A 20,717-nucleotide genomic window follows, 5' to 3' on the forward strand; every position below is an offset into this window, starting at 1 on the left:
TCTCAATATCTGAAGAACGCCCAACTACAACACAACAAACATCTATAAATATTTTTAAGTTAGAGACGTTAAGTTCAAAGTAATTACTGTTTTTTTTACTAGGATCATCTCGACGTCCTTCTGGGTGACAACTCGGGTGCTGGGCCAGGAATGCATCCTTGGTACTCGAACACCGGCATTTTTACTGAGCTGTTGACTAGTCTCTTGGATAGCCTTGTACTCCCAGTACTAGCGTGCAAATTTCCCGACATCTGTCGTAGTAGTGCGATAAATTCACCGACAGCGACGATATAGTCTCAGGTCAGGTGATGTTTCCCCAATGCAGACTATAGAATAACGGCATGTCTTCTACCATATAAAGGTATTTTTCGTTGATGGTTTTGTTGTGTTCTACTCCGAGCTGATATCCCATGACAAACACATACAAACAAAGCTTGTAAGCATCATCTGGATCTTGACAAGTCTTGAATGCATTTACCAAGACGTCGAACTTGGCATTTGACACGTCGTTCAAGTAATCCGTTACGAGCTTATCGCTTTTTCGCTTGTCCTGCTCAACCCGCCGTTGGACCATCTTCTGTAGTCAAGCCGCTTATCAACGCGTACTCGAGCCGTCCGACCTCACGCATTTATTTCACAATCCGAAATGTATCTCCCTCCTTTTCGTTGGATCAATCTTATGGAGAAGAAGACTGTGTATGAGTACCGGGGAAAAGTTGAGCCTGCTCCCCTAAAAAAATTTCTCGAACAGAGTCTCCGAGAGCCGATCAATTAGACCAAGATCGTATATTTTTCCTTCACCATATTCAAGTAACCCGAGCCACCATATGTGACTCGTCCCGCAAAGTTGTGCTCGCAAAGGAACGTCAATTTGTCCTAAAAAATACACCAATAACATATAACTATCCTAAAATATAAAAAGAAACACCAATTTTTAGTATATTTTCCTAAAATATAAAAAAAATATCAATTTTGACCGAAACCATCAGATTTTATCTAAAAGTCATCGGAACACATCGGATTTCATGTTAAAGCATCGAAAATCATCGTAATTTATCTGAAACCATCGGAGTCATCAGAACCTATCTGAAAACATCGGAAAATCTCATATACCCTCGGAACTTGACGGAAACCATCGGAAGTTGTGCTAAATTTTGAAAATCCTAACTTCTATGAAAGCTTCTAAATTCGATTTAAATCATCCAATAATAACTAATAATCACTCCAATCACCTATTATATCTATCCTACACCAATAAAACATGAAATAAAGATAAAAAAAAAAAAAAAAAAAAAAAAAAAACGGAAAACCTTTTTCGTCATTTTGAGCTATGGAACCTTCAACCACGAATGAGAGCTTAGACAACCTTGAACGCCGAATTTAGAGCGTGGAAGCTCATCGAAATGACTTGGAGACGCTCGGAATCGGTCGGATTTTGATGGATTTGGTCGGATTCCTAAGGGTGAGAGAGAGCGAGAGAGAGAGAGAGAGATGAAAGTGTTTGAAATGAGAGAGAAATAGACAAGTTTGATGGTATATTTGATTTCAGGGGCATTTTTGTCCGAAAATGAGTCAAAAGTCCAATTTTGGATATTATTAAATTAGTGGGTCTAGTATTGATGTTTTAATAATTTTGAGGTCTACGTTCATTTTTGGGTGATGTAGCAAATTTAAAGTTATGAATTTGCAAAATAGTCAAAGTTTGTCGAATTTAGTGAAATGGAAAAACTGTGCAGTAGTCTGGTTTCAGGAAAAAAAAAATGATCCAAAAATTAATTTTTTTGAAAGTGATCAATTGTTTATAATAATCGTCAAAAATTTTAATCTTGGTTGTCAAAAAAAATTTGAAAATGTAAATTTAACTACTTTGCTTAAAAACTAAAACTTTGACTATTTTTCTAATCAATAAGTTTCAAATGGTTATTTTGTACAATTTTTCTATCATTTTTATGCATTATAATTTTTTTCACATAGTTTCACACTTAACATTTTTTTAGTACTCTTTTTTTTTCGTGGAGTCTCTTTATTTTCTGTTGTGATATAATAAAAGGGAAAGGGAAGGTTGGGTAAAAACATTCGGAAAATTGGTTGTACTTACTTTGTACCAAGAGAGAACACTGGTCGTCCTGCATTTCTGTTAACGTTACAATCAATAAATGCTTTCTTTCTCTTCTTTCCTAAAAAAAAGAATAGGTACTCGTATGTGTATCAAGAAAGTCCAGGGAAGAAGCGTCTATAGATCCTCATAAAGATCTCATCAGATGTTAGATCTAGCCACGTCATCATTGACTACGGATGCAGTGGGTCCTACATGACCACCCACGTGACTCGAAGAGCCAGTGTTTGTGTGACCAACGACGCTCACTTGAAAAGTCGCCTCAACTAATTACCAATTTCCCATTTTCTCGGCTCTCTCTTTCACCAGCAAGAAACACAAACGCACCTCTCTCTCTCTCTCTCTCTCTCTCTCTGTATTTCAGGTATCAGAATCAGGTTCGTACTCGAGTCTGGTTCTCGTGACGTACGATACACGTAATGGGATTGATGATCGGACGGGGTATATTTGGGGCTTTGCCGTCGAAGTTCGACCGACGATGACCGAAGCTAGGGTTTCCTAATTTGGACATTCATGGGGAGAGAGAAAATGCCTCGAGGTTCGTCGTCCGAGTCGGAACACGAGGATCTCGCGCCCGAGTTCGTCGAGATTGATCCCTCTGGTCGCTACGGTCGGGTCAGTATTTTATCGTCTCGTTTTTGTGGAGAGTCTAATGCTATGATCTTCGTTTTAATGGTTATTTCGTTGAGGCAATGGGATCGAGTATTCAATTTTCTATATTTAAATCAGCATCTCTTAACTGTTCGCGATCGTTTTCTTTCGCTGCCTATGGGTGATCTTGCAGTACAAAGAAATCTTAGGAAAAGGCGCTTTCAAAAAAGTGTATCCTTTTTGGCTGTATTCGGATTGATTTTAGGTTAATACTAGAAAAGTAATAAGATATATACGAATGTGTATCACCATACAATACAGCAACAGAGCAAAATCCGAGTGCGGATTCTATTTAGGTTTGAGACAAGTGTTTCCTTGACCGAGCTCGGTGACTCAGATATCGAGCCTTCGATGAATTAGAAGGCATTGAAGTAGCTTGGAACCAAGTCAAGCTCACAGATCTGTTGCGACACTCTGAAGATCTGGAACGACTTTACTCGGAAGTTCATCTTCTCAAGACTTTGAAGCATAAGAGCATTATTAAGTTCTACACGTCTTGGGTTGATACCAAGAAAGAGAATATAAACATCATCACCGAGATTTTCACTTCGGGAACGTTGCGACAGTGAGTTTTTTTTTTTTTTTTTCGTTTACTGTTTGATTGGCTGAAGATTGAGTTTTTTTTTTTTTTTTTTTCTCAGATACCGGGCGAAGCATAAAAATGTCGATTTGAGGGCACTGAAGAAATGGTCTAGGCAGATCTTAGAAGGCCTTCTCTATCTTCACAGTCACGACCCGCCTGTCATTCATCGAGATCTAAAATGCGATAACATCTTTGTAAATGGTAATCAAGGTGAGGTTAAAATCGGCGACTTAGGACTGGCTGCCATTCTTCGCCAGGCTCGTTCTGCTCATAGTGTTATTGGTAAGTGTTGCTTTGTTCTTATCATCGGTTTTACTATATCCTCTTATGATGGTGTACGGAATTTTGAAGCGAAAACGTGTTTCTTTTGCGAGTTAGGTACTCCAGAGTTCATGGCGCCTGAGCTTTATGAAGAGGAGTATAACGAGCTTGTGGACATATATGCTTTTGGCATGTGTCTGATGGAGTTAGTCACGTTTGAGTATCCTTATTGTGAATGTGCAAATGCGGCCCAAATTTACAAGAAAGTGACCTCGGTAAGAGCGTTCACAATCGAAACAATGTGTTGTGTGGCTTTTTCAAGAAATCAAACTACCCAAAAGTAGTTAGAAATTGAACTTTGCTTGAAACAATGTTGCCTAAACTTGCTCTTTCTTTAGGGAATCAAGCCGGCATCTCTGGCGAAAGTGACGGATCCCAAAGTCAAATCGTTTATAGGAAAATGTCTCGCAGATGTCTCTGAACGATTGACTGCGAAGGAGCTTCTAATGGATCCCTTTCTCCGACCGGACGAGGATGAAAGCGTTCATCGTTCGGTTCGACACGGATATCAAAACCCAAAGTCAATCGCAGAAGCCCACTCTTTCGAGGTTGATTCTGCTGAGCCAATTGTAGACTTCACAGTTCAAGGTCAACGGAAAGAGGTTACCAAAATATTTCTGAAACTACGAATAGCAGACTCTTCAGGTTTACCTCATTACTATCTTTTACCGTGCTACAATTTTGTTTACACACTATTGCATCCCAATGCTAAAATTCTCTTTATCGACCCAGGCCGTGTTCAAAATATCCACTTCCCGTTCGACACCGAATCAGATACTCCAGCTTCAGTTGCTGGTGAAATGGTTGAAGAATTGGATTTAACAGATCAAGATATTTCGACGATCGCCGACATGATCGAGTCTGAGATTCGAAAAAACTTCCCCGAATGGACACCGGAAGACGTTTCCGGCTACAATTTCGACGAACAAACCCCGTTTTCCGGTAGCTGGTCCTCCGAAATGAAGGACGGGGCTTCCCCTTTGGCCAGCCAGTCGAGTCCTCTGAAAGCTCTCGCTTTGGAGAGATTACCATCGGGCCGTAAGTACTGGTCAGACTCGCCCAAGGGAAATTCACCGGTCACACCGGGCCCGTCGAGCCTGTCTTCCCCGGGAGCCGCTCGTAGCTTGACCGAAGAGAACGAGGTTAACGACGACCCAGATAGCGACATGAGAATCGCAGGCGAGATTGAAGCAGATATCAAGACCGTCGCTGAGAAAGCAAAGACTCTGTTGGTGAAACAGAGAAAGGAGCTAGACGGTCTGAAGAATAAACACAGGTCGGAAATGTCGGATCTTCTGAACGGAATTTCGCCAGAAGCCCGTCAAAGAGTCTTAGAATTATGTAACGCGAAGATTCCTGACTGCGAGATTCAAAACTGAACACGCCTTTTTTGCTAACCTGTGAAGAAACTTGTCGTCTAGAAAGGAAGCTAAAAAAATTATGACCTGTGATTGTCCAGGTACATGTACAATACAAGTCTTTATAAGTTATAACTCTACCTACAGATGAAAATATATGCACAGTTCGATGAGAGGTATCAAAATTTTCCGACCAAGTCTGTAGATAATTGTACAGATGATTCATTCTCTTTGATTTCTGTCATGACCAGTGACACCAGTCTGCTTTTTATTCTCTTTGTTTATAAAGAGAAATTTCATTAAGTGGGCTTAAAAATTGATTAAATATCAAGATTAGACCCTAACTTTTTAAAATATCTAAAAATGGACTTTTGGACTCAAAACGGACAAATATACCCCTCTCCTCTATTTGAACTCATTCGCGCCTCTCTCCCTCTCTCCTCCATTTCACTCGTTCAAAACAAAGAAAAAACTGAGAACTCCTACGATATTGTACGACGGCATACGATCTTGTACGAGCCAGTACGATATAATACGATAGAGGACGATGGCGTACGATGGAAACGCTTCAATCTTCGGCGGCGGTGAAACACAGAAATCCCGAGCTCAAAAGTCATCTAAAAAGGTAAGTTTTCAACTAATTTGTTGTTAAATGTCTTTGGAAATAGTTAGAATAGGGTTTATGAGTTAGTATTAATCTTATTTGAGTTGATTTGAGTTGATTTGGGTCGGATTTAGAATGTTAGGGTTTGAAATTAGGGCCAGTGTACGATGAGATTGATGCATCGTACGATGTCGTACGATGCTGTACGATGTCGTACGATGAAATTCATAGAGCTCTACGATGTGATACGATGGTGTACGATGGGTTTATGTTTTCTAAAAAATTGTCGTACGACTTTGTACGATGTCGTACGATGCGGTACGATGCTATACGATGATTTTTAAAAAACTTTAATTTCTTGTTTTACGATGATATACGATGCTGTACGATGCTATACGATGATTTTTTTAAAAAATTTAATTTCTTGTTTTACGATGATATACGATATTGTACGATGCTATACGATGATTTTTTTAAAAAAATTAATTTCGTGTTTTACGATGATATACGATTCTGTACGATGCTATACGATGATGTTTTTAAAAAATTTAATTTCTTGTTTTACGATGATATACGATGCTGTACGATGCTATACGATGATTTTTTTAAAAAAATTTAATTTCTTGTTTTGTGATTCTGATTTAATTTTGTTGTTTTTTTTAGGACAATTTAAACTACATATACAACGTCTCATTCCCGGGGCGTATCACGTACGGTGGGACGGGGATCTTGAAGCTTGTACGGAGTAGATTCGATGAGCTCGGGATAAAAGAACGAATCCTCGGGACTCCGTTCGAGCAATTTTTTACGGAGAGCGAGCTTGGTTTCTCACCGGTGCTCGTACATACTCTCCTTCAGAAGAAGATCGAGGCGACAGTACGCGGCGAGATACATTTTGGTATCGGAGGCAAACGGGTACGATTTGGACGCCTCGAGTACGCACTCGTCTCGGGGATGACTTATGAAGACGGTCCGACCAAAGCCGAACAAGACGAGCGAAAGAACGATGGATTGATCACGGATCACTTGAACGGCATTGCCGGAAGCAAGTTGAGCGCGTTGATCAACGCGTTCACCATATGTCGAAGCCCTGACGCTGCGTTCAAGCTCGGGCTGCTCGTATTCGTCTACGGGTATCTTCTGGGGCAGCCGGCCAACAAAGCCATCGAAGAAAAGTGGCAGAAATTTCTATACATCGTTCAAGACCTCCCCTTCTTCTTCAAGATGCCTTGGGGAAATTTGAGTTGGGCAGAGACGTATTCCAGCTTGTCGGTGAACGTACGGCGTTATCACGAAACGCTGCAAAAGAAGTTGAAGGACAAGCCGGATGTGGCACAGAAAGAGGCCAAGTACACATTGACGGGTAATCTCCATACCCTTCATTACTGGGCGTACGAGGCTATCCCAGAGATCGGGATGAGGTTCGGGTCGAACCAGGGGATTCGTGTGCCCCGGATGCACTCGTGGTCTAGTAATGTGCTCATAATGGGCAAAGACATCGAGGCGGTCTTGAATAAAAAAACGGTAACTTTTTTATTATTTATCGTTTATTAATGTATTTTACATTATTTTGGAATATTGGTAACGTTTATTAATGTATTGTAGGTGGGTGTTCTTCAAATGCTGAGACCAAGGGCACCAGAGAAAGAAATGTTCACTCTCCTCGAGACACAGACGAGCAAATGTCTGTATCCCATAGACGTCGAGGGCGAAGATGCGACAGAGCCGCGAGACATCGAAGAAGAAATAGATCGAGTCGCGACTGTTGCAGAAGATGCCATCGTCGGAGACTCCGACGACGAACACGTGTCAGACACTCCACGTGTTCGTCTTGCTAGTCCGACCACTCCCGCAATGGGATCGAGGCCTACAGCGACCTCTCGCGCCGACATTCCCGAGGCCTTTGTCATAACACGGGAAATGTGGGGAGAAATGCGAGCTTCCCAAGAACAACTGCGAGCATCTCAAGAACAACTGCTAGCATCCTAAAAACGAATGATTCAGTCACAAGGGATAGTCTTACGTTCTCTTGCCACGACCGGCCGTAGAGTTGAGCGCATGAGTGTTAGACAGGTTAGAGTTCAAATTTAATTTAACGTTTTAAAGTTGAGTTTAAATTTAATTTAACGTTTTAGAGTTAAGTTTAAATATAATTTAACGTTTTAAAGTAGAGTTTAAATTTAATTTAACGTTTTAAAGTTGAGTTTAAATTTAATTTAACGTTTTAGAGTTACGTTTAAATATAATTTAACGTTTTAAAGTAGAGTTTAAATTTAATTTAACGTTTTAAAGTTGAGTTTAAATTTAATTTAACGTTTTAGAGTTACGTTTAAATATAATTTAACGTTTTAGAGTTAAGTTTAAATATAATTTAACGTTTTAGAGTTAAGTTTAAAATTTAGAGTTGAGTTTAAATTTTAGAGTTGAGTTTAAATTTTAGAGTTGAGTTTAAATTTTAGAGTTGAGTTTAAATTTTTTTGACAAGTTTAAATTTTGTGACATATTTTATTACTTTGACTTTCAGCTTTCTATGTGGAGGAGGCTGAACATTTTGTTCGAGGACGCAACGGGCTTGCCTGGGGGTGAAATTCCCACGACCCAAGATGATGGTCGTAAACGCCGGATCCCTCCTCCTCCTCCTCCTCCTCCTCCTCCGGCGGCTAGTCAAAAGCCGGCGTCTCCATCGCATGAGGCAGAGCCGTCTTCTACGCATCGCGAGTCATCGAAGAAGTCAGAGCCGTCTTCTACGCATCGCGAGTCATCGAAGAAGTCGAAGAAGCCATCTTCAACGCATCGCGAGTCGTCGAAGCGATCGGAGATCAGGCCGGTGACTTCTCCCAGGTTGTCGACGTCTTCGTCGAGTCCTCGTAGAGAAGACATTTCGGATAAGCTACGCCCGCTCACAACTCCTCTAAGGAAAAGACAGAAGGCACAGCTTACTCCGGCACGTCCACATCGGCAAGTGCGACAGAAGACGTCGCGTTGGTCCGAATTCACTGATCCGACGAGGCCCAAGTATTTGGAAAAGCCGATCCCCAAGTTCAAGCCGTTAAAGGACGTGAAGCAAAAAGAGTTTGATAATTTCGTTAAGTGGTTGCGGATAAAAAAGTGGGACGGCAAATTCATGGAGTCTGTTCGACTGAAGACGTGCGACGCAGACACGATTTTCTTCGACACGATATTGACAGAAACCAAATGGCTACATGATTCGGTATGTTATTATATAATTTCACTTTTTCCAATCAATTTAAAATAACGCTATATGTTTGTAATGTCTCAGCATATTGATGCTATGATTCACATGGTTCGGGCTCGCCAACGAGGTCTCGACGGTTATCGGCAAGACGTCCGAATCATGGATTGTCGGTGGGTCCAGCACGTGTACGGCCGATTCAGAACGGAAGAAGCGAACATCAACAAGGCCATCGAACTGGGAGCAGAGCCCGAACCCGTGGACTGGGACATGAGGGCAACTATTAGCCCGATGACTGGGTATAGGGACGCCGATATTTTGCCTTGGGATGGTGCTCGAGAGATCCTGTTCGTCGTGAACTTCCAGAACCTTCATTGGTTCACATTTCGGATCGACATCGAGGCCTGGACCATTACCGTCTTCGACTGCCAAAAGGATCTCATGCAGTCGTCGAGATATCAAAAGGACTTCACTGAGCTGATGGAGGTACGTAAAATGTTATGTTATTCACAATTATTACCTTAGAGCAACAATTAATTAAATTATAAGAGTTACTTAACATTGTTAAAATGTTTATTATTCAGACTTGGAGTCGAGCATTTGCTAGGGTTGTGGCCATAGGTGGTTTCTTCAAGAACCATCCCCACTCTTACCGGGAAAGTGAACATGGTGAAATTAAGTTCACTGTGCCGACGTGGATCGTCGATGACAAGGTCCCACAATGTGCTTACAGGTAAACAATTATCTTTTTATTGACAAGTTATTTTACTAGTTATTTGAACTTTTTTTTTGACAACTTTCTCTAAACAATCATGTTTTTATTGACAAGTTATTTTAGAAGTTTTTTTTTTTTTTTTTACAAGTTTTAATTGACAAGTTATTTTACTAGTTATTTGAACTTTTTTTTGACAACTTTCTCTAAACAATCATGTTTTTATTGACAAGTTATTTTAGAAGTTTTTTTTTTTTTTTTTACAAGTTTTAATTGACAAGTTATTTTACTAGTTATTTGAACTTTTTTTTGACAACTTTCTCTAAACAATCATGTTTTTATTGACAAGTTATTTTAGAAGTTTTTTTTTTTTTTTTTACAAGTTTTAATTGACAAGTTATTTTACTAGTTATTTGAACTTTTTTTTGACAACTTTCTCTAAACAATCATGTTTTTATTGACAAATTATTTTAGAAGTTTTTTTTTTTTTTTACAAGTTTTAATTGACAAGTTATTTTACTAGTTATTTGAACTTTTTTTTGACAACTTTCTCTAAACAATCATGTTTTTTCAAGTTATGTTTCAACTATTTGTGACAACTTATTCTTGTGTTGTAGCGGTGATTGCGGGATGTTCGCATTGAAGTATGTCGAGCACGTAGTACTGAACGAATCATTTGACACTCTTCAAAGTGAGAATATGAGAATGTTCAGGAAGAAATGGTGCGTGGACTTATTCTACAACCACCTTATCCCGTGATTTTGTATTTTCGGATGTTTATTTTTTATCTTTTTAGTTTTCTATGTAATAGTACCTTATAAACATATTATCGAGATGGTTTGTTGACTATTGTGTTTTTTATTGTACCTTATAAACATGTAATTCAATTAAAGAGATTCACAAAAAAAAACATCAAAAATTCACACATTCACAAAGGGTTTAGAACTCGAGACATTTATAAACAACTAAAGTTGCATCTTGACGCCATTAAACAAGATAAAAAGGTGACTCAAATAAACGTTAAAGTTTTAAACTTAAAAATAAAAATAACACACAAAGTCTAAAGTTTTAATCCCTCCAAGTGCATGTTTTTCTGTTATGTCCCCTACCACCACATTTCCCGCATTTTCGCTGCACGACAATCTTTTCGCCTTGAGATGGGTATCGATTAATTCTTCTTCTTCCTTGTTTACTTTTCTTCGGTCGACCGGCTTGCTTCTTTTCAACGGGTTCCGAAACTTTCATGTTTTTTATCTCATCCGGGACATCCCATTGATCTTCATTGCCAACCGGATATATGGCTTCCTTGTACATCTCAATCCACGTCTCCTTCAAATAAAAGTCACTGCATAACGAGTACACGTCCACGCTTCGATGTTGGGCTGCTGCGATAGAATGCTCGCACGGGATATTCAATTGTTGTGGTAGTCCGCAAGTGCACGTCTTCGCCATAAGGTCTACATCGAAATCACCTCTTACGTCTTTGACATGACATTCATATAGACCAAGTCCGTACGCATTGACGAACTGTGCCTTATTATTTAGCTGTGCGAGATCATTTTGCCACGTTGGTGTCAATTTTGTGTTCAACTTGTTCGCTATCTCTTCTCGTTCAAAAAACCAAGTTTGGAGTGTGAATCGAATAAACTCGAGCAACGTCGTAATGGGAAACGTCCTCGCATTCCTTGTTTTGTTGTTGAAGCTTTCTGCGTTGTTGCTCGTCATTAGGTCGTACCTATATAAAACATACTTGATTTATATAATCAACGACATAAAAAATTCAGTACAAAAGAAGTTCTAGACTCTTACCGTTTTCCAGGAAAGAAAGCTCTGGCCCACCGATCGACACCAACTTCTTCAAGATACTTTGCCATCTCGACATCCTTACGTCTCAACTGTCTAAAATTAGCTTCGAATGCTGTTTTACTGAAGGCGTAAGCCGCATCGTAAAGTTCAAAGCGACAATGGTCTGTCTTGAACTTGTGTTGGACATTCAGTTGTAAATGATGGTAACATGCTCCGTGAGGGATACCAGGAAACACAACCTCGACACCATGTATGATGCTAACGTGGCGATCGGATATGAACGCCAAATTAGGTACGTCTTCACCGATAGCTTCTCGCAATCTTCTCAAAAACCAAATTTAAGAAGCATGACACTCGCTATCTACAACTCCGAATGCAAGTGGATATAATTGTGAATTCGCATCCATTGCAATTGCGCAAAGCAACTGTCCCCCGTATTTTGTCTTCAGAAATGCACCGTCCAATGCTATGACCGGCCGACATGCTTTGAAGCCTCTACGACACGCCCCAATGGAAAAGAAAGCATACTTGAATTTATCATCATCTCGCACAAAGTCTGTTAACGTCCCAGGATTCTTTTGCTTCAACATGTACAGCCAAGACGGTAACTTCTGGTACGATTGTTCCGGCGTACCCCGCACGTACCCAATAGCTTTCTCCCTGGATCTCCAAGCTTTCAAATACGATACGTTCACACCCCATCTTGTCTTCACTTCTTCCCTGACGTTATGCGCCGAATACTCCGCCATAGAGTTAATTGAGTACTTGTCTTTAAATACGTGACCGATGACCCATGGTGCCGCTCCTCGATGGCCCTCTGTTCGAACAACACGCCCACATGAGTGTTTACCCTCGTACGACGTAATCTCCCACATCTCAGACCACTGCACGACACCCCTCAACCTCCATGTGCATCTCTCGTTTTTGCATAGAACATACCATCTCTTTTTCGAAGAAGATTTCACTCTAAATTCGAAATTATGTTTCAACGCGTACAAGTGGATATGTTTCTTCAGTTCATGCTTGTTTTCAAATTGCTGCCCAATATATATTTCTTCTGAGCTACCTGTTACTTTCAAAGGTTAGTTAAACAATATGTGGTTTCATATTATACTTGAATCTCATTTGAATCCACTTAAATTACCTGTAGAAGAATGACTTGGATAATGACTCGGGTTTTCCTTCACAACATCATCGGCGCTGAACTCGGGTGCTTTCCATGAATAAGGAACGATAGGTGATCCGATCATCGGAGGCTCACGCTGACATTGACCCGATGGTTCACAATGACCCGTTGGTACCGTAAACGTTTCCACAAATTCTTCATATTCTTCGGGATTGGCAAATTCTTCAAATTCTTCACCTCTACCATTGTTATCTCCGTCATATCCATCACTATTCTCTTCATCACCATCGCAACCTTCGTTTTCATCACCTTCGCCACCTTCGTTTTCATCACCTTCGCCATCTTCGTATTCATCACCATTGTGTCCATCATATTCGTCACTGTTGTGATTACAATCTCTATCACGCATGTATACTTCGTCACCGTTTCCGGCACCCTTGTACTCGTTAAACAAGTCATCGTCACAGCCACCGTCTTTGTTTTCAATTATAGGATCTTTTTGTCGATCCTCGATAACAAGAGTATTCCGTTTCTTCTTCGGTTCATTGCGAGACACCATTCCAACTTCCACATCTTTCCCTTTACATAGTCCTCGATACGCAATAGGTGCAATGACCTCGATCTGTTTCGGTACCAAACTTACACAGAGTGGAAATCTATTACGATATTTGTGCTTCATAAAATGCGAAACATCACCATTGTCCTTCAATACGGCAGGACCTACTGGAATTGTACCGACTTCATATGGGACTTCGAGTTTTAAGTCGAACGCGAATCTGTCTAACTCGAACTTCTCGTATAAGAAATCTACTAACTCCGTGTACGTTACCTCTTTCGGAATTACGAATGCACGAAATTCTGCATTGGTGAAAACCCATTGGTGTCCTTCCTTCTCCCAAGTGCCGTTAATCATGACAAAAACTGCAAAAAACAGTCAAACTATGCAAAATAAGCTTCTATATCGCACACCATCGTACTGCATCGTACAACATCGTATACCATCGTACACTATCGTACATCATCGTACATCATCTTACTGATAGACATCGTACTGCATCGTACAGCATCGTATACCATCGTACAGAATCGTACATTGTAAAAGAGGCATCGTACGGCATCGTACAACATCGTATACCATCGTACACCATCGTACAGCATCGTACAGAATCCAATTTTTTTTCTAAATTTCATCGTACACAAATTTAAATTTCATCGTATACCATCGTACAAACAAGTTAAACCCAGATTTTGGACTTTGTTTTCAGATCTGATCGATTTTTTATGCTACATTCTATCATATACATTCATAAACTTTGTAAAAATGATTAAGTTAGTAATCTTACCCATGATTCTTTTGAAACCCGCTTAAGTAGAGAGGATTTGAGTGGATTTGAGTGGATTTGAAAGAGTTTGAGCGAGTGTGAGAGTGAGAGTGAGGCTGAGCTGATATAGTCTCAGGGGCATTTTTGTCCATTTTCGGTACAAAAGTCCATATTTAGATATTTTTAAACATTAGGGTCTAATCTTGATATTTAATGGGTTATTAAGCCCAATTAATGAAATTTCTTTATAATCCAGTACTTGTAAAATATGCCATTTTGGATGTCCCAGTTTGGCATTTCTCATGTAATTTTTTCATCGCTATATTTTTTTTTCTTTCTGTGATTAGATTTTGTTGCTATCAAAGACTTAATAAATTGTTGGAGAGAAAACTAGAGTACCTTAACAAAAGACGTGGAACCAACAGAAGCTTGACTTTGTGGGGTTACATGATCCAGGGCCGGCCTAAGCTATATGGGGCCTTAAGCAAAATTTAAAACTTAGGTCTTCAAAAAATTAACAAAAAATTATATATCAACTATCATTCTCAATAAATATTATAATGGGCAAACAGCAATTATAATGGGGCAAACAGCAATTATAATGAGCCTTTTTTTCATTTTACGCATAGTGAGTAAACAACAATTATAATGGGATTTTTTGTATGTAAAATGGGGCAAAAATTCGAAGCTCATTTAAACAGAACTTTGGGATTTATTTTTACTCCAAATTTCAGAGGCCTTAAGCGGCTGCTTTATTCGCTTCACTGTCAGTATATAAACCACAATCCTAGCCCACTCTTGTTCGTAGCCTCAAATATTTTGAATTATACTCGTAATTTTTTCAGTATCTTATCAAACTTCTCACACTAATTAATTATAAATTACTCAAAAATTAGCATTCTGATTATAATACTAATAAAGTCATAATAAGAGAATCAATCTAAACACTGGTTATTCCTTAAACCTTATTTCTCTGCCCTAAGATTCACTGGTGGCCATCCTTGTTCCACATCTCGAAAAACAACACCCCCCAAGTCCTCGCCACGTGTCGCTACCTGGACCCGGTTGCACGCGAGACTCCGTGCAACAAACCAGAGTAGAGTGTGGAGAGGAATGGATAGAATTCGCTTCGCTATTACACCCAAACCCCTTCAGAATTGAAAGGCCCTCTTTTATCTCTCCCCCAAAAGGATAACACACTCACAATTACCCAGTCTCTCAAAAACCCTCCATTTCTCATCCCTCTAACTCTATCTCTACTCAGCCATGGCTATCTCCACCGCCGCCGCAGCCTCGGCCTCCGCTCGGCTGGTCTTCCCGACCAGCGCCGCCGCGGCTCACCAGCCCTCCTCCCAAGCCGCGCCAAGCCGATCCCTCTCGGCGTCGTCCTTCCTGGCCCTGACCCCGCTGACCACCGCCCTAACCCCGACCCCGGCCCTGGCTCGCCGGCGCCGAGCCGCGTTCACGGTGCGAGCCGCGAGGGGCAAGTTCGAGCGCAACAAGCCCCACCTGAACATCGGCACAATCGGCCACGTGGACCACGGCAAGACCACCCTCACGGCCGCTCTCACCATGGCCCTGGCCTCCATGGGAAACAGCGCCCCCAAAAAGTACGACGAGATCGACGCCGCGCCGGAGGAGAGAGCCCGAGGAATCACCATCAACACCGCCACCGTCGAATACGAGACCGAGAACCGCCACTACGCCCACGTGGACTGCCCCGGCCACGCCGACTACGTCAAGAACATGATCACCGGCGCCGCCCAGATGGACGGCGCTATCCTCGTCTGCTCCGGCGCCGATGGCCCCATGCCCCAGACCAAGGAGCACATCCTCCTCGCAAAACAGGTTTCCCAATCTCTCGCTCTCTCTCTCTCATAAAGATTGCTTCTTTATCATAGTGTCCAAGAATGGTTCTTTATTCTTTTTCTTTTTTTACAGGTGGGAGTTCCGAACATGGTGGTGTTCTTGAACAAGCAAGACCAAGTGGACGACGAGGAGCTTCTCGAGCTCGTGGAGCTCGAAGTCCGCGAGCTTCTCTCCTCCTACGAGTTCCCGGGAGACGACATCCCGATCATCTCCGGCTCGGCCCTCCTCGCCCTCGAGGCCCTAATGGCAAACCCGGCCATAAAGCGCGGCGAGAATCAATGGGTGGACAAAATCTACGAGCTCATGGACTCCGTGGACTCGTACATCCCGATCCCCCAGCGCCAGACGGAGCTCCCATTCCTCCTCGCCATCGAGGACGTGTTCTCAATCACGGGGAGAGGAACGGTCGCCACGGGACGTGTCGAGCGTGGCTTGGTCAAGGTCGGGGACGTGGTTGACCTCGTCGGGCTGAGGGAGACTCGGAGCGTGACGGTCACGGGGGTGGAGATGTTCCAGAAGATTCTGGACGACGCTCAGGCCGGGGACAACGTGGGGCTTTTGCTGCGGGGGATTCAGAAGGCGGATATCCAGAGGGGGATGGTTTTGGCGAAGCCGGGGACGATAACGCCTCACACGAAGTTCGAGGCGGTGGTTTACGTTTTGAAGAAGGAGGAAGGGGGGCGGCACTCTCCGTTTTTCAACGGGTACCGGCCGCAGTTCTACATGAGGACGACGGACGTGACGGGGAAAGTGACTCGGATCATGAACGACAAGGACGAGGAGTCGAAGATGGTCATGCCCGGGGACAGGGTCAAGATGGAGGTCGAGCTCATCGTCCCCGTCGCCTGCGAGTCCGGTATGAGGTTTGCCATCCGCGAGGGCGGGAAGACCGTCGGAGCCGGAGTCATTCAGGCCATCATTGAGTGATTCATCCATGAGTTCATGTTCTTTTTTTTCTTCTTTTTAATTTTATTATTCGATGGGGGCATATATTTTGTAGGATTTTATTTTATTTATTATGGTGGTGTTCTTTCTTTGGCGGTAAATTCAAGAGAACTTTGTTAAATCTTAAATGATATATATGAGTCAAATCGAGAGAGTGCTTTAGGAGGCTGAAGTGAAGTGGGTTTCTTCTTCTCTTTGTGTTTTGCGTCAAAGCTGTTGGCTTTCTATTCATTCCCAAGCTCGAGAAGCTTGAATCCTGAAATCTTTGTGAGTTTTAGTTTGTTTTGGAATCTGTTTGAGATTTGAGCACCACATCCGATCTAATCAACAATGAAATATTCAAAGAATAAAAGAAACAGATTTATATCGGTTCATTCTCAATGCGGGAGAGCTCAGTTCTGGATCCATTTTTGTAGCTGCACATTTCACTCATAACCCAAACCATCTTGTTGAATAGCCTCCACAAAATAAAAAGAATCAATTCCAGAGGTAATTATTGATTCATTGCGATTGGTTAGATAAAAAATAAAATGTCAACGCCCAAGTTATGAGAGATATGGCCCAACGTTGACTAAAAGACCTTGGGGAAAAAAAAAATTGGCAGTAGTTTACGATATACGAGTCCAATTGAGAGATGGTTCTTTAGAGGATCTTCTTCTCTCTCTCTCTCTCTGCGTTTGCGTCTAAGCTGTTGGCTTTCTGAACTCTCGATGTGATAAGTTTAGCTTGTTGTGGAAACAATTTCAGAGGATGATTATTGATTCATTGAGATTGGTCAGAAAAAAGTCAACGCCCTAGTTAGGAAAAAAAATAGGAAAAAGGCAGTAGTTTATTACCCTCCTAATTATACATACCCATCCATGGGAGGTAAACCAAAGAAAAAGAGTAAAGACGTTTCATTTTGGAATTGCAGTTTATATAGAGTAGCCTGAAATGGACTACTGATAGGTGTGCATATACACATATATGATGTAACTAAATACAAATCGCCCTTGTCACTACAAAGACATAAATATCACTCAAACTCTCTCTAAGAAGTACCTAGTGTGGAAATCTATTCTCTCTCTGAAACCAGGGACGATCTCGGACCGATGAGGAGGCACTAGAAGAAGAAAATGGTCGAGTCGATCAACTGTTGCACGAACTCCGCTCTCTGCTTCTTCTCTTCGTGGTCCTTTTCGCAATACGAAGAAGATGGCTCGGCACTGCACAAACAATCAGACAAAGTCAAAAGATGGTGAGATATTCTTTTTACTTTCAACTCTCATGGCGTTCACGAACGTTTGACTACTCATGGAAAGAAAGTGGCTGTTTACAATTCTAGCCAACCCAACAGCCATAGGTTTTTACTACAATTCATAGGTCCCGAAAGATTCGACTCAGAAACAAATTAACGAACTAGCTTAGCTTTGGACCCAAGTGTTGTTGGTCTAGTGGTCAGGTTCTTGGTTTATTTCCAAGATGTCCCAAGTTCGATTCTCACCAACACCTGGGTACCCACCTAGCAATTGCTAGTGTTTCAAGTTCTCAAATGTTATGGGGTCAGGCAAGGGAACAATAAATTAAAAAAAAAAAATGAACTAGCTTTGGGGATCTTGGTGCAGAAAACAGAAATCGAATGCATTAGACAGTCTAGTTTTTATCTTCTTTTTTTTCTTCTTTTAATGTGGCTTTTCCGTCACGGAGCGAAAGATAAAAAAAATTGAGTTGAGTTTATATCAGAGTTTGAAATCTAGCGCGAGATGGGGATATTATGAAAATTATATGTTTAAATTTAGTTTGATTCTATGCATGAAAATTGAAAAATATTCTTTTTAAATTTATTTGTTATTCAAATATCCCATGGAATACCCTCTTTTTGGCAGTATACCTCGCGAAAAGCAATTCACCCCGTGGTACGGGATATCCCTACCGTTTGTCAAATACCGTGCAATACCCTGGTACGAGACGAGATACCCTCAAAATCAGAGGTGCGGTATGACCGCGAGATGCGAGATTCAAACCTTGGTTTATATATCCAAGAAACACGAAATTGTCTTAAAACGATGCCAATCATATCGCCAAACAAAAACCTTAGGCTTCAAACAAACAAACTTCGTTTCTGAACGTTGAAAAGAGACGCTTTTAGGTGAAAATCTAGTTTTTATTTTTTCTTCTTTTAGGTGAAAATGTGGCTTTTCAGTCACGAGAACAAACACGAAATTGTCATCAACCGATATCAATCATATCCCTAAACAAACAAACTTCATTTCCGAATGTTGGAAAGAGACACACCTTGTTAAATCCAAGCCAATGCTTGGGTCCGCAGCGGAGCTTTTATCCTGCTGACTAGTCTCCTTGGGCTCCAAAAATGGAAGTCCGCAGACGAACGGAGAGAGAAGCGGGTCCGGTGCGAAATCATGAGTATCGTCTCGATCCCGTTTATGGAATTCTTTTCCCGCCAATGCCGAGGACGTGTTCCAAAATCCCGACTTTTGCGATTTTCTCCGATGCTGCAAAGAAAGAAAAAAAAAATCATAGACATAAAACGAAGATTTTTCCTACATTTTTGGGTTTTTTTTTTCTAATCCCCATTTCAGCGTACCTTTAAGGAATTCGCGTGTTGCACCATGAAATGTCCGATCAAATCTTTCCCTAGAGGCGCTGCGCATAACGGGCAAACCTGAAATATAAATATGTAAATAAATAAATTAGGTCGCAAATCACAATGCAGTTTGTGAAATTCAAGTAGAACAATTCTCAATCAAAATTCCTAATTTACGGAAGATTTTTAGCGGTCTTGAAACACACATAAGCTAATTAATAATCAGTTCACTCGAGATCATTGAAACCTAAGAACAGAAACAACAACGTCAGGGTTATTTAGGGAATTTCACTTCACGCACTTCGGTTTTCAAGTCGAAGCAATGCTCTTCCTGCAAGTGAGAGCAAAGTGAAGTAAGCTCAATTTCCACATAGCAGAAAGGGCATGGAAAACAAAGTCTCGGGTCTTCATCTCCTTCGGTCTCGCCCGAGACGAAATTCTGATCTGCTTCACAAATTTTACAAAAAAGAGTGTTAACATGAATCAAAACCTTCAATTTTAAAGCATAAATCTCTCACAAGTTAAATTAGTTACACATGAACATACACCAATCTAAGGTGCGCAAAAAAAAAAAAAAAAAGACAGCAAAACAACACAAACCACAAATCTCTTAAATGAACCGTGCTTTTTTGAGAAACACAGTTTATTCAATACTTTTTTTTTTTGTTGCTTGAAACAGTTAATTTAATACTTGCCAAAACAAAACAATATTTGAAATTTTCCGTTTTTCTAAGCTATCAAAACCAATTAGTCATCATTCTAATTAAAATTAAAAACCTCCACACAAAAAAAAAAAAAAAAAAAAAAAAAAAAAAAAAAAAATTGTGGGCTGGTTATCACAAAAAATCCAAACCTGTATTTATTACCCCCAAAGTCTTGAGCTTTATTTATTACTGAAAAAAAGGAAAAAGATTCAAGTCTCACCAATCCTAGAAGCGTGGACAGCAGAGAAGTGCTTGGCCGAGTGAGCCCTTGAAGCCCAGAAGTCAACATCCATTATTGGTCAAACTTCTTTTCCAGCAACAAACGACGGCGTTTAAGTGAGAACAAAAATAGGCACAAAAATGGAAATTGAGGTTAGCTCTTCTTCTGAATCTGATAAGGGAATCTAAAAGGAGAGAGATTTCATTCTCATAATCAGCTTTGATGAGTTCAGAACTTCAGATGAATCTGATAGGGGTTTGTTGTTTGTGGGTGTGTTTGCTTTGCCTTAGCTTTTTTTTAGCTTTAGCTTTTGTATTTCAAAGGAACATTATATTGCTCTGTCTGACACTGAAAGCTTCTCTGACACACAAAAAGCTAGTTGGTGGATAGCTGACACGTCGAAATGGCTTCTTTTTTTTTTAATGCAAAAGTTAACGAATTGACAAATATTACAATGGGATTTTCTTTTTTGTTAATATTAATATAGTATTATTATTGCTTTGTCATTGTTAATTTCATAATTTAATTGGTTTTACATGATTTATTAATTCATGCACAAAAATTAAAAATCAAAAGAGAAGTATTGATGAGCCCAGCACAAAA

General features: G+C 40.7%; 6 protein-coding genes across 8 annotated transcripts; 4 read left to right on the forward strand and 2 right to left on the reverse strand.

The window, feature by feature from the left end:
* Window positions 1-2,231: 2,231 nt before the first annotated feature.
* On the forward strand, window positions 2,232-5,264 carry WNK3 (WNK family serine/threonine-protein kinase 3). 2 transcript variants are annotated; one of them, XM_089628204.1, is made up of 7 exons: window positions 2,237-2,731; window positions 2,901-2,938; window positions 3,105-3,332; window positions 3,409-3,632; window positions 3,729-3,886; window positions 4,010-4,316; window positions 4,404-5,264. In XM_089628204.1, exons 1-7 carry the CDS (start codon window positions 2,630-2,632, stop codon window positions 5,048-5,050), a joined length of 1,704 nt encoding a protein of 567 aa, XP_089484330.1. In that variant the 5' UTR covers window positions 2,237-2,629; the 3' UTR covers window positions 5,051-5,264. The 2 variants fall into 2 exon arrangements, with proteins under 2 accessions (XP_089484328.1, XP_089484330.1); XM_089628202.1 differs by having other exon boundaries at window positions 2,232-2,731; window positions 3,409-3,886.
* A 223-nt stretch (window positions 5,265-5,487) lies between these two features.
* On the forward strand, window positions 5,488-7,622 carry LOC149383473 (uncharacterized). Its single transcript, XM_089627808.1, has 4 exons — window positions 5,488-5,654; window positions 6,297-6,701; window positions 6,783-7,157; window positions 7,239-7,622. Exons 1-4 carry the CDS (start codon window positions 5,577-5,579, stop codon window positions 7,620-7,622), a joined length of 1,242 nt encoding a protein of 413 aa, XP_089483934.1. The 5' UTR covers window positions 5,488-5,576.
* Window positions 7,623-8,699: 1,077 nt separating this feature from the next.
* Window positions 8,700-10,307, forward strand: LOC149383474 (uncharacterized). The gene is made up of 4 exons (XM_089628205.1): window positions 8,700-8,844; window positions 8,914-9,312; window positions 9,411-9,559; window positions 10,156-10,307. The coding sequence occupies exons 1-4, from the start codon at window positions 8,758-8,760 to the stop codon at window positions 10,295-10,297; spliced, it is 777 nt and encodes a 258-aa protein (XP_089484331.1). The 5' UTR covers window positions 8,700-8,757; the 3' UTR covers window positions 10,298-10,307.
* A 229-nt stretch (window positions 10,308-10,536) lies between these two features.
* LOC149383475 (uncharacterized) lies at window positions 10,537-12,879 on the reverse strand. The gene is made up of 4 exons (XM_089627809.1): window positions 12,489-12,879; window positions 11,771-12,410; window positions 11,348-11,665; window positions 10,537-11,273 (listed from the first exon to the last, which is right to left on the reverse strand). The coding sequence occupies exons 1-4, from the start codon at window positions 12,877-12,879 to the stop codon at window positions 10,607-10,609; spliced, it is 2,016 nt and encodes a 671-aa protein (XP_089483935.1). The 3' UTR covers window positions 10,537-10,606.
* Window positions 12,880-14,931: 2,052 nt separating this feature from the next.
* RABE1B (RAB GTPase homolog E1B) lies at window positions 14,932-16,778 on the forward strand. Its single transcript, XM_089628641.1, has 2 exons — window positions 14,932-15,640; window positions 15,734-16,778. Exons 1-2 carry the CDS (start codon window positions 15,059-15,061, stop codon window positions 16,586-16,588), a joined length of 1,437 nt encoding a protein of 478 aa, XP_089484767.1. The 5' UTR covers window positions 14,932-15,058; the 3' UTR covers window positions 16,589-16,778.
* Window positions 16,779-17,471: 693 nt separating this feature from the next.
* On the reverse strand, window positions 17,472-20,458 carry LOC149383477 (protein DEHYDRATION-INDUCED 19 homolog 5-like). Of its 2 annotated transcripts, none has more exons than XM_089627621.1 (5): window positions 20,115-20,458; window positions 19,492-19,637; window positions 19,191-19,268; window positions 18,881-19,098; window positions 17,472-17,811 (listed from the first exon to the last, which is right to left on the reverse strand). In XM_089627621.1, exons 1-5 carry the CDS (start codon window positions 20,185-20,187, stop codon window positions 17,709-17,711), a joined length of 618 nt encoding a protein of 205 aa, XP_089483747.1. In that variant the 5' UTR covers window positions 20,188-20,458; the 3' UTR covers window positions 17,472-17,708. The 2 variants fall into 2 exon arrangements, with proteins under 2 accessions (XP_089483747.1, XP_089483748.1); XM_089627622.1 differs by having other exon boundaries at window positions 19,492-19,634; window positions 20,115-20,456.
* Window positions 20,459-20,717: the final 259 nt, after the last annotated feature.

The sequence above is a fragment of the Urtica dioica genome, chromosome 10, assembly GCF_054948205.1.
Source record: "Urtica dioica subsp. dioica isolate 48M chromosome 10, U.dioica_male_clone48M_v1_H2, whole genome shotgun sequence".
Classification (NCBI taxonomy): Eukaryota; Viridiplantae; Streptophyta; class Magnoliopsida; order Rosales; family Urticaceae; genus Urtica; species Urtica dioica.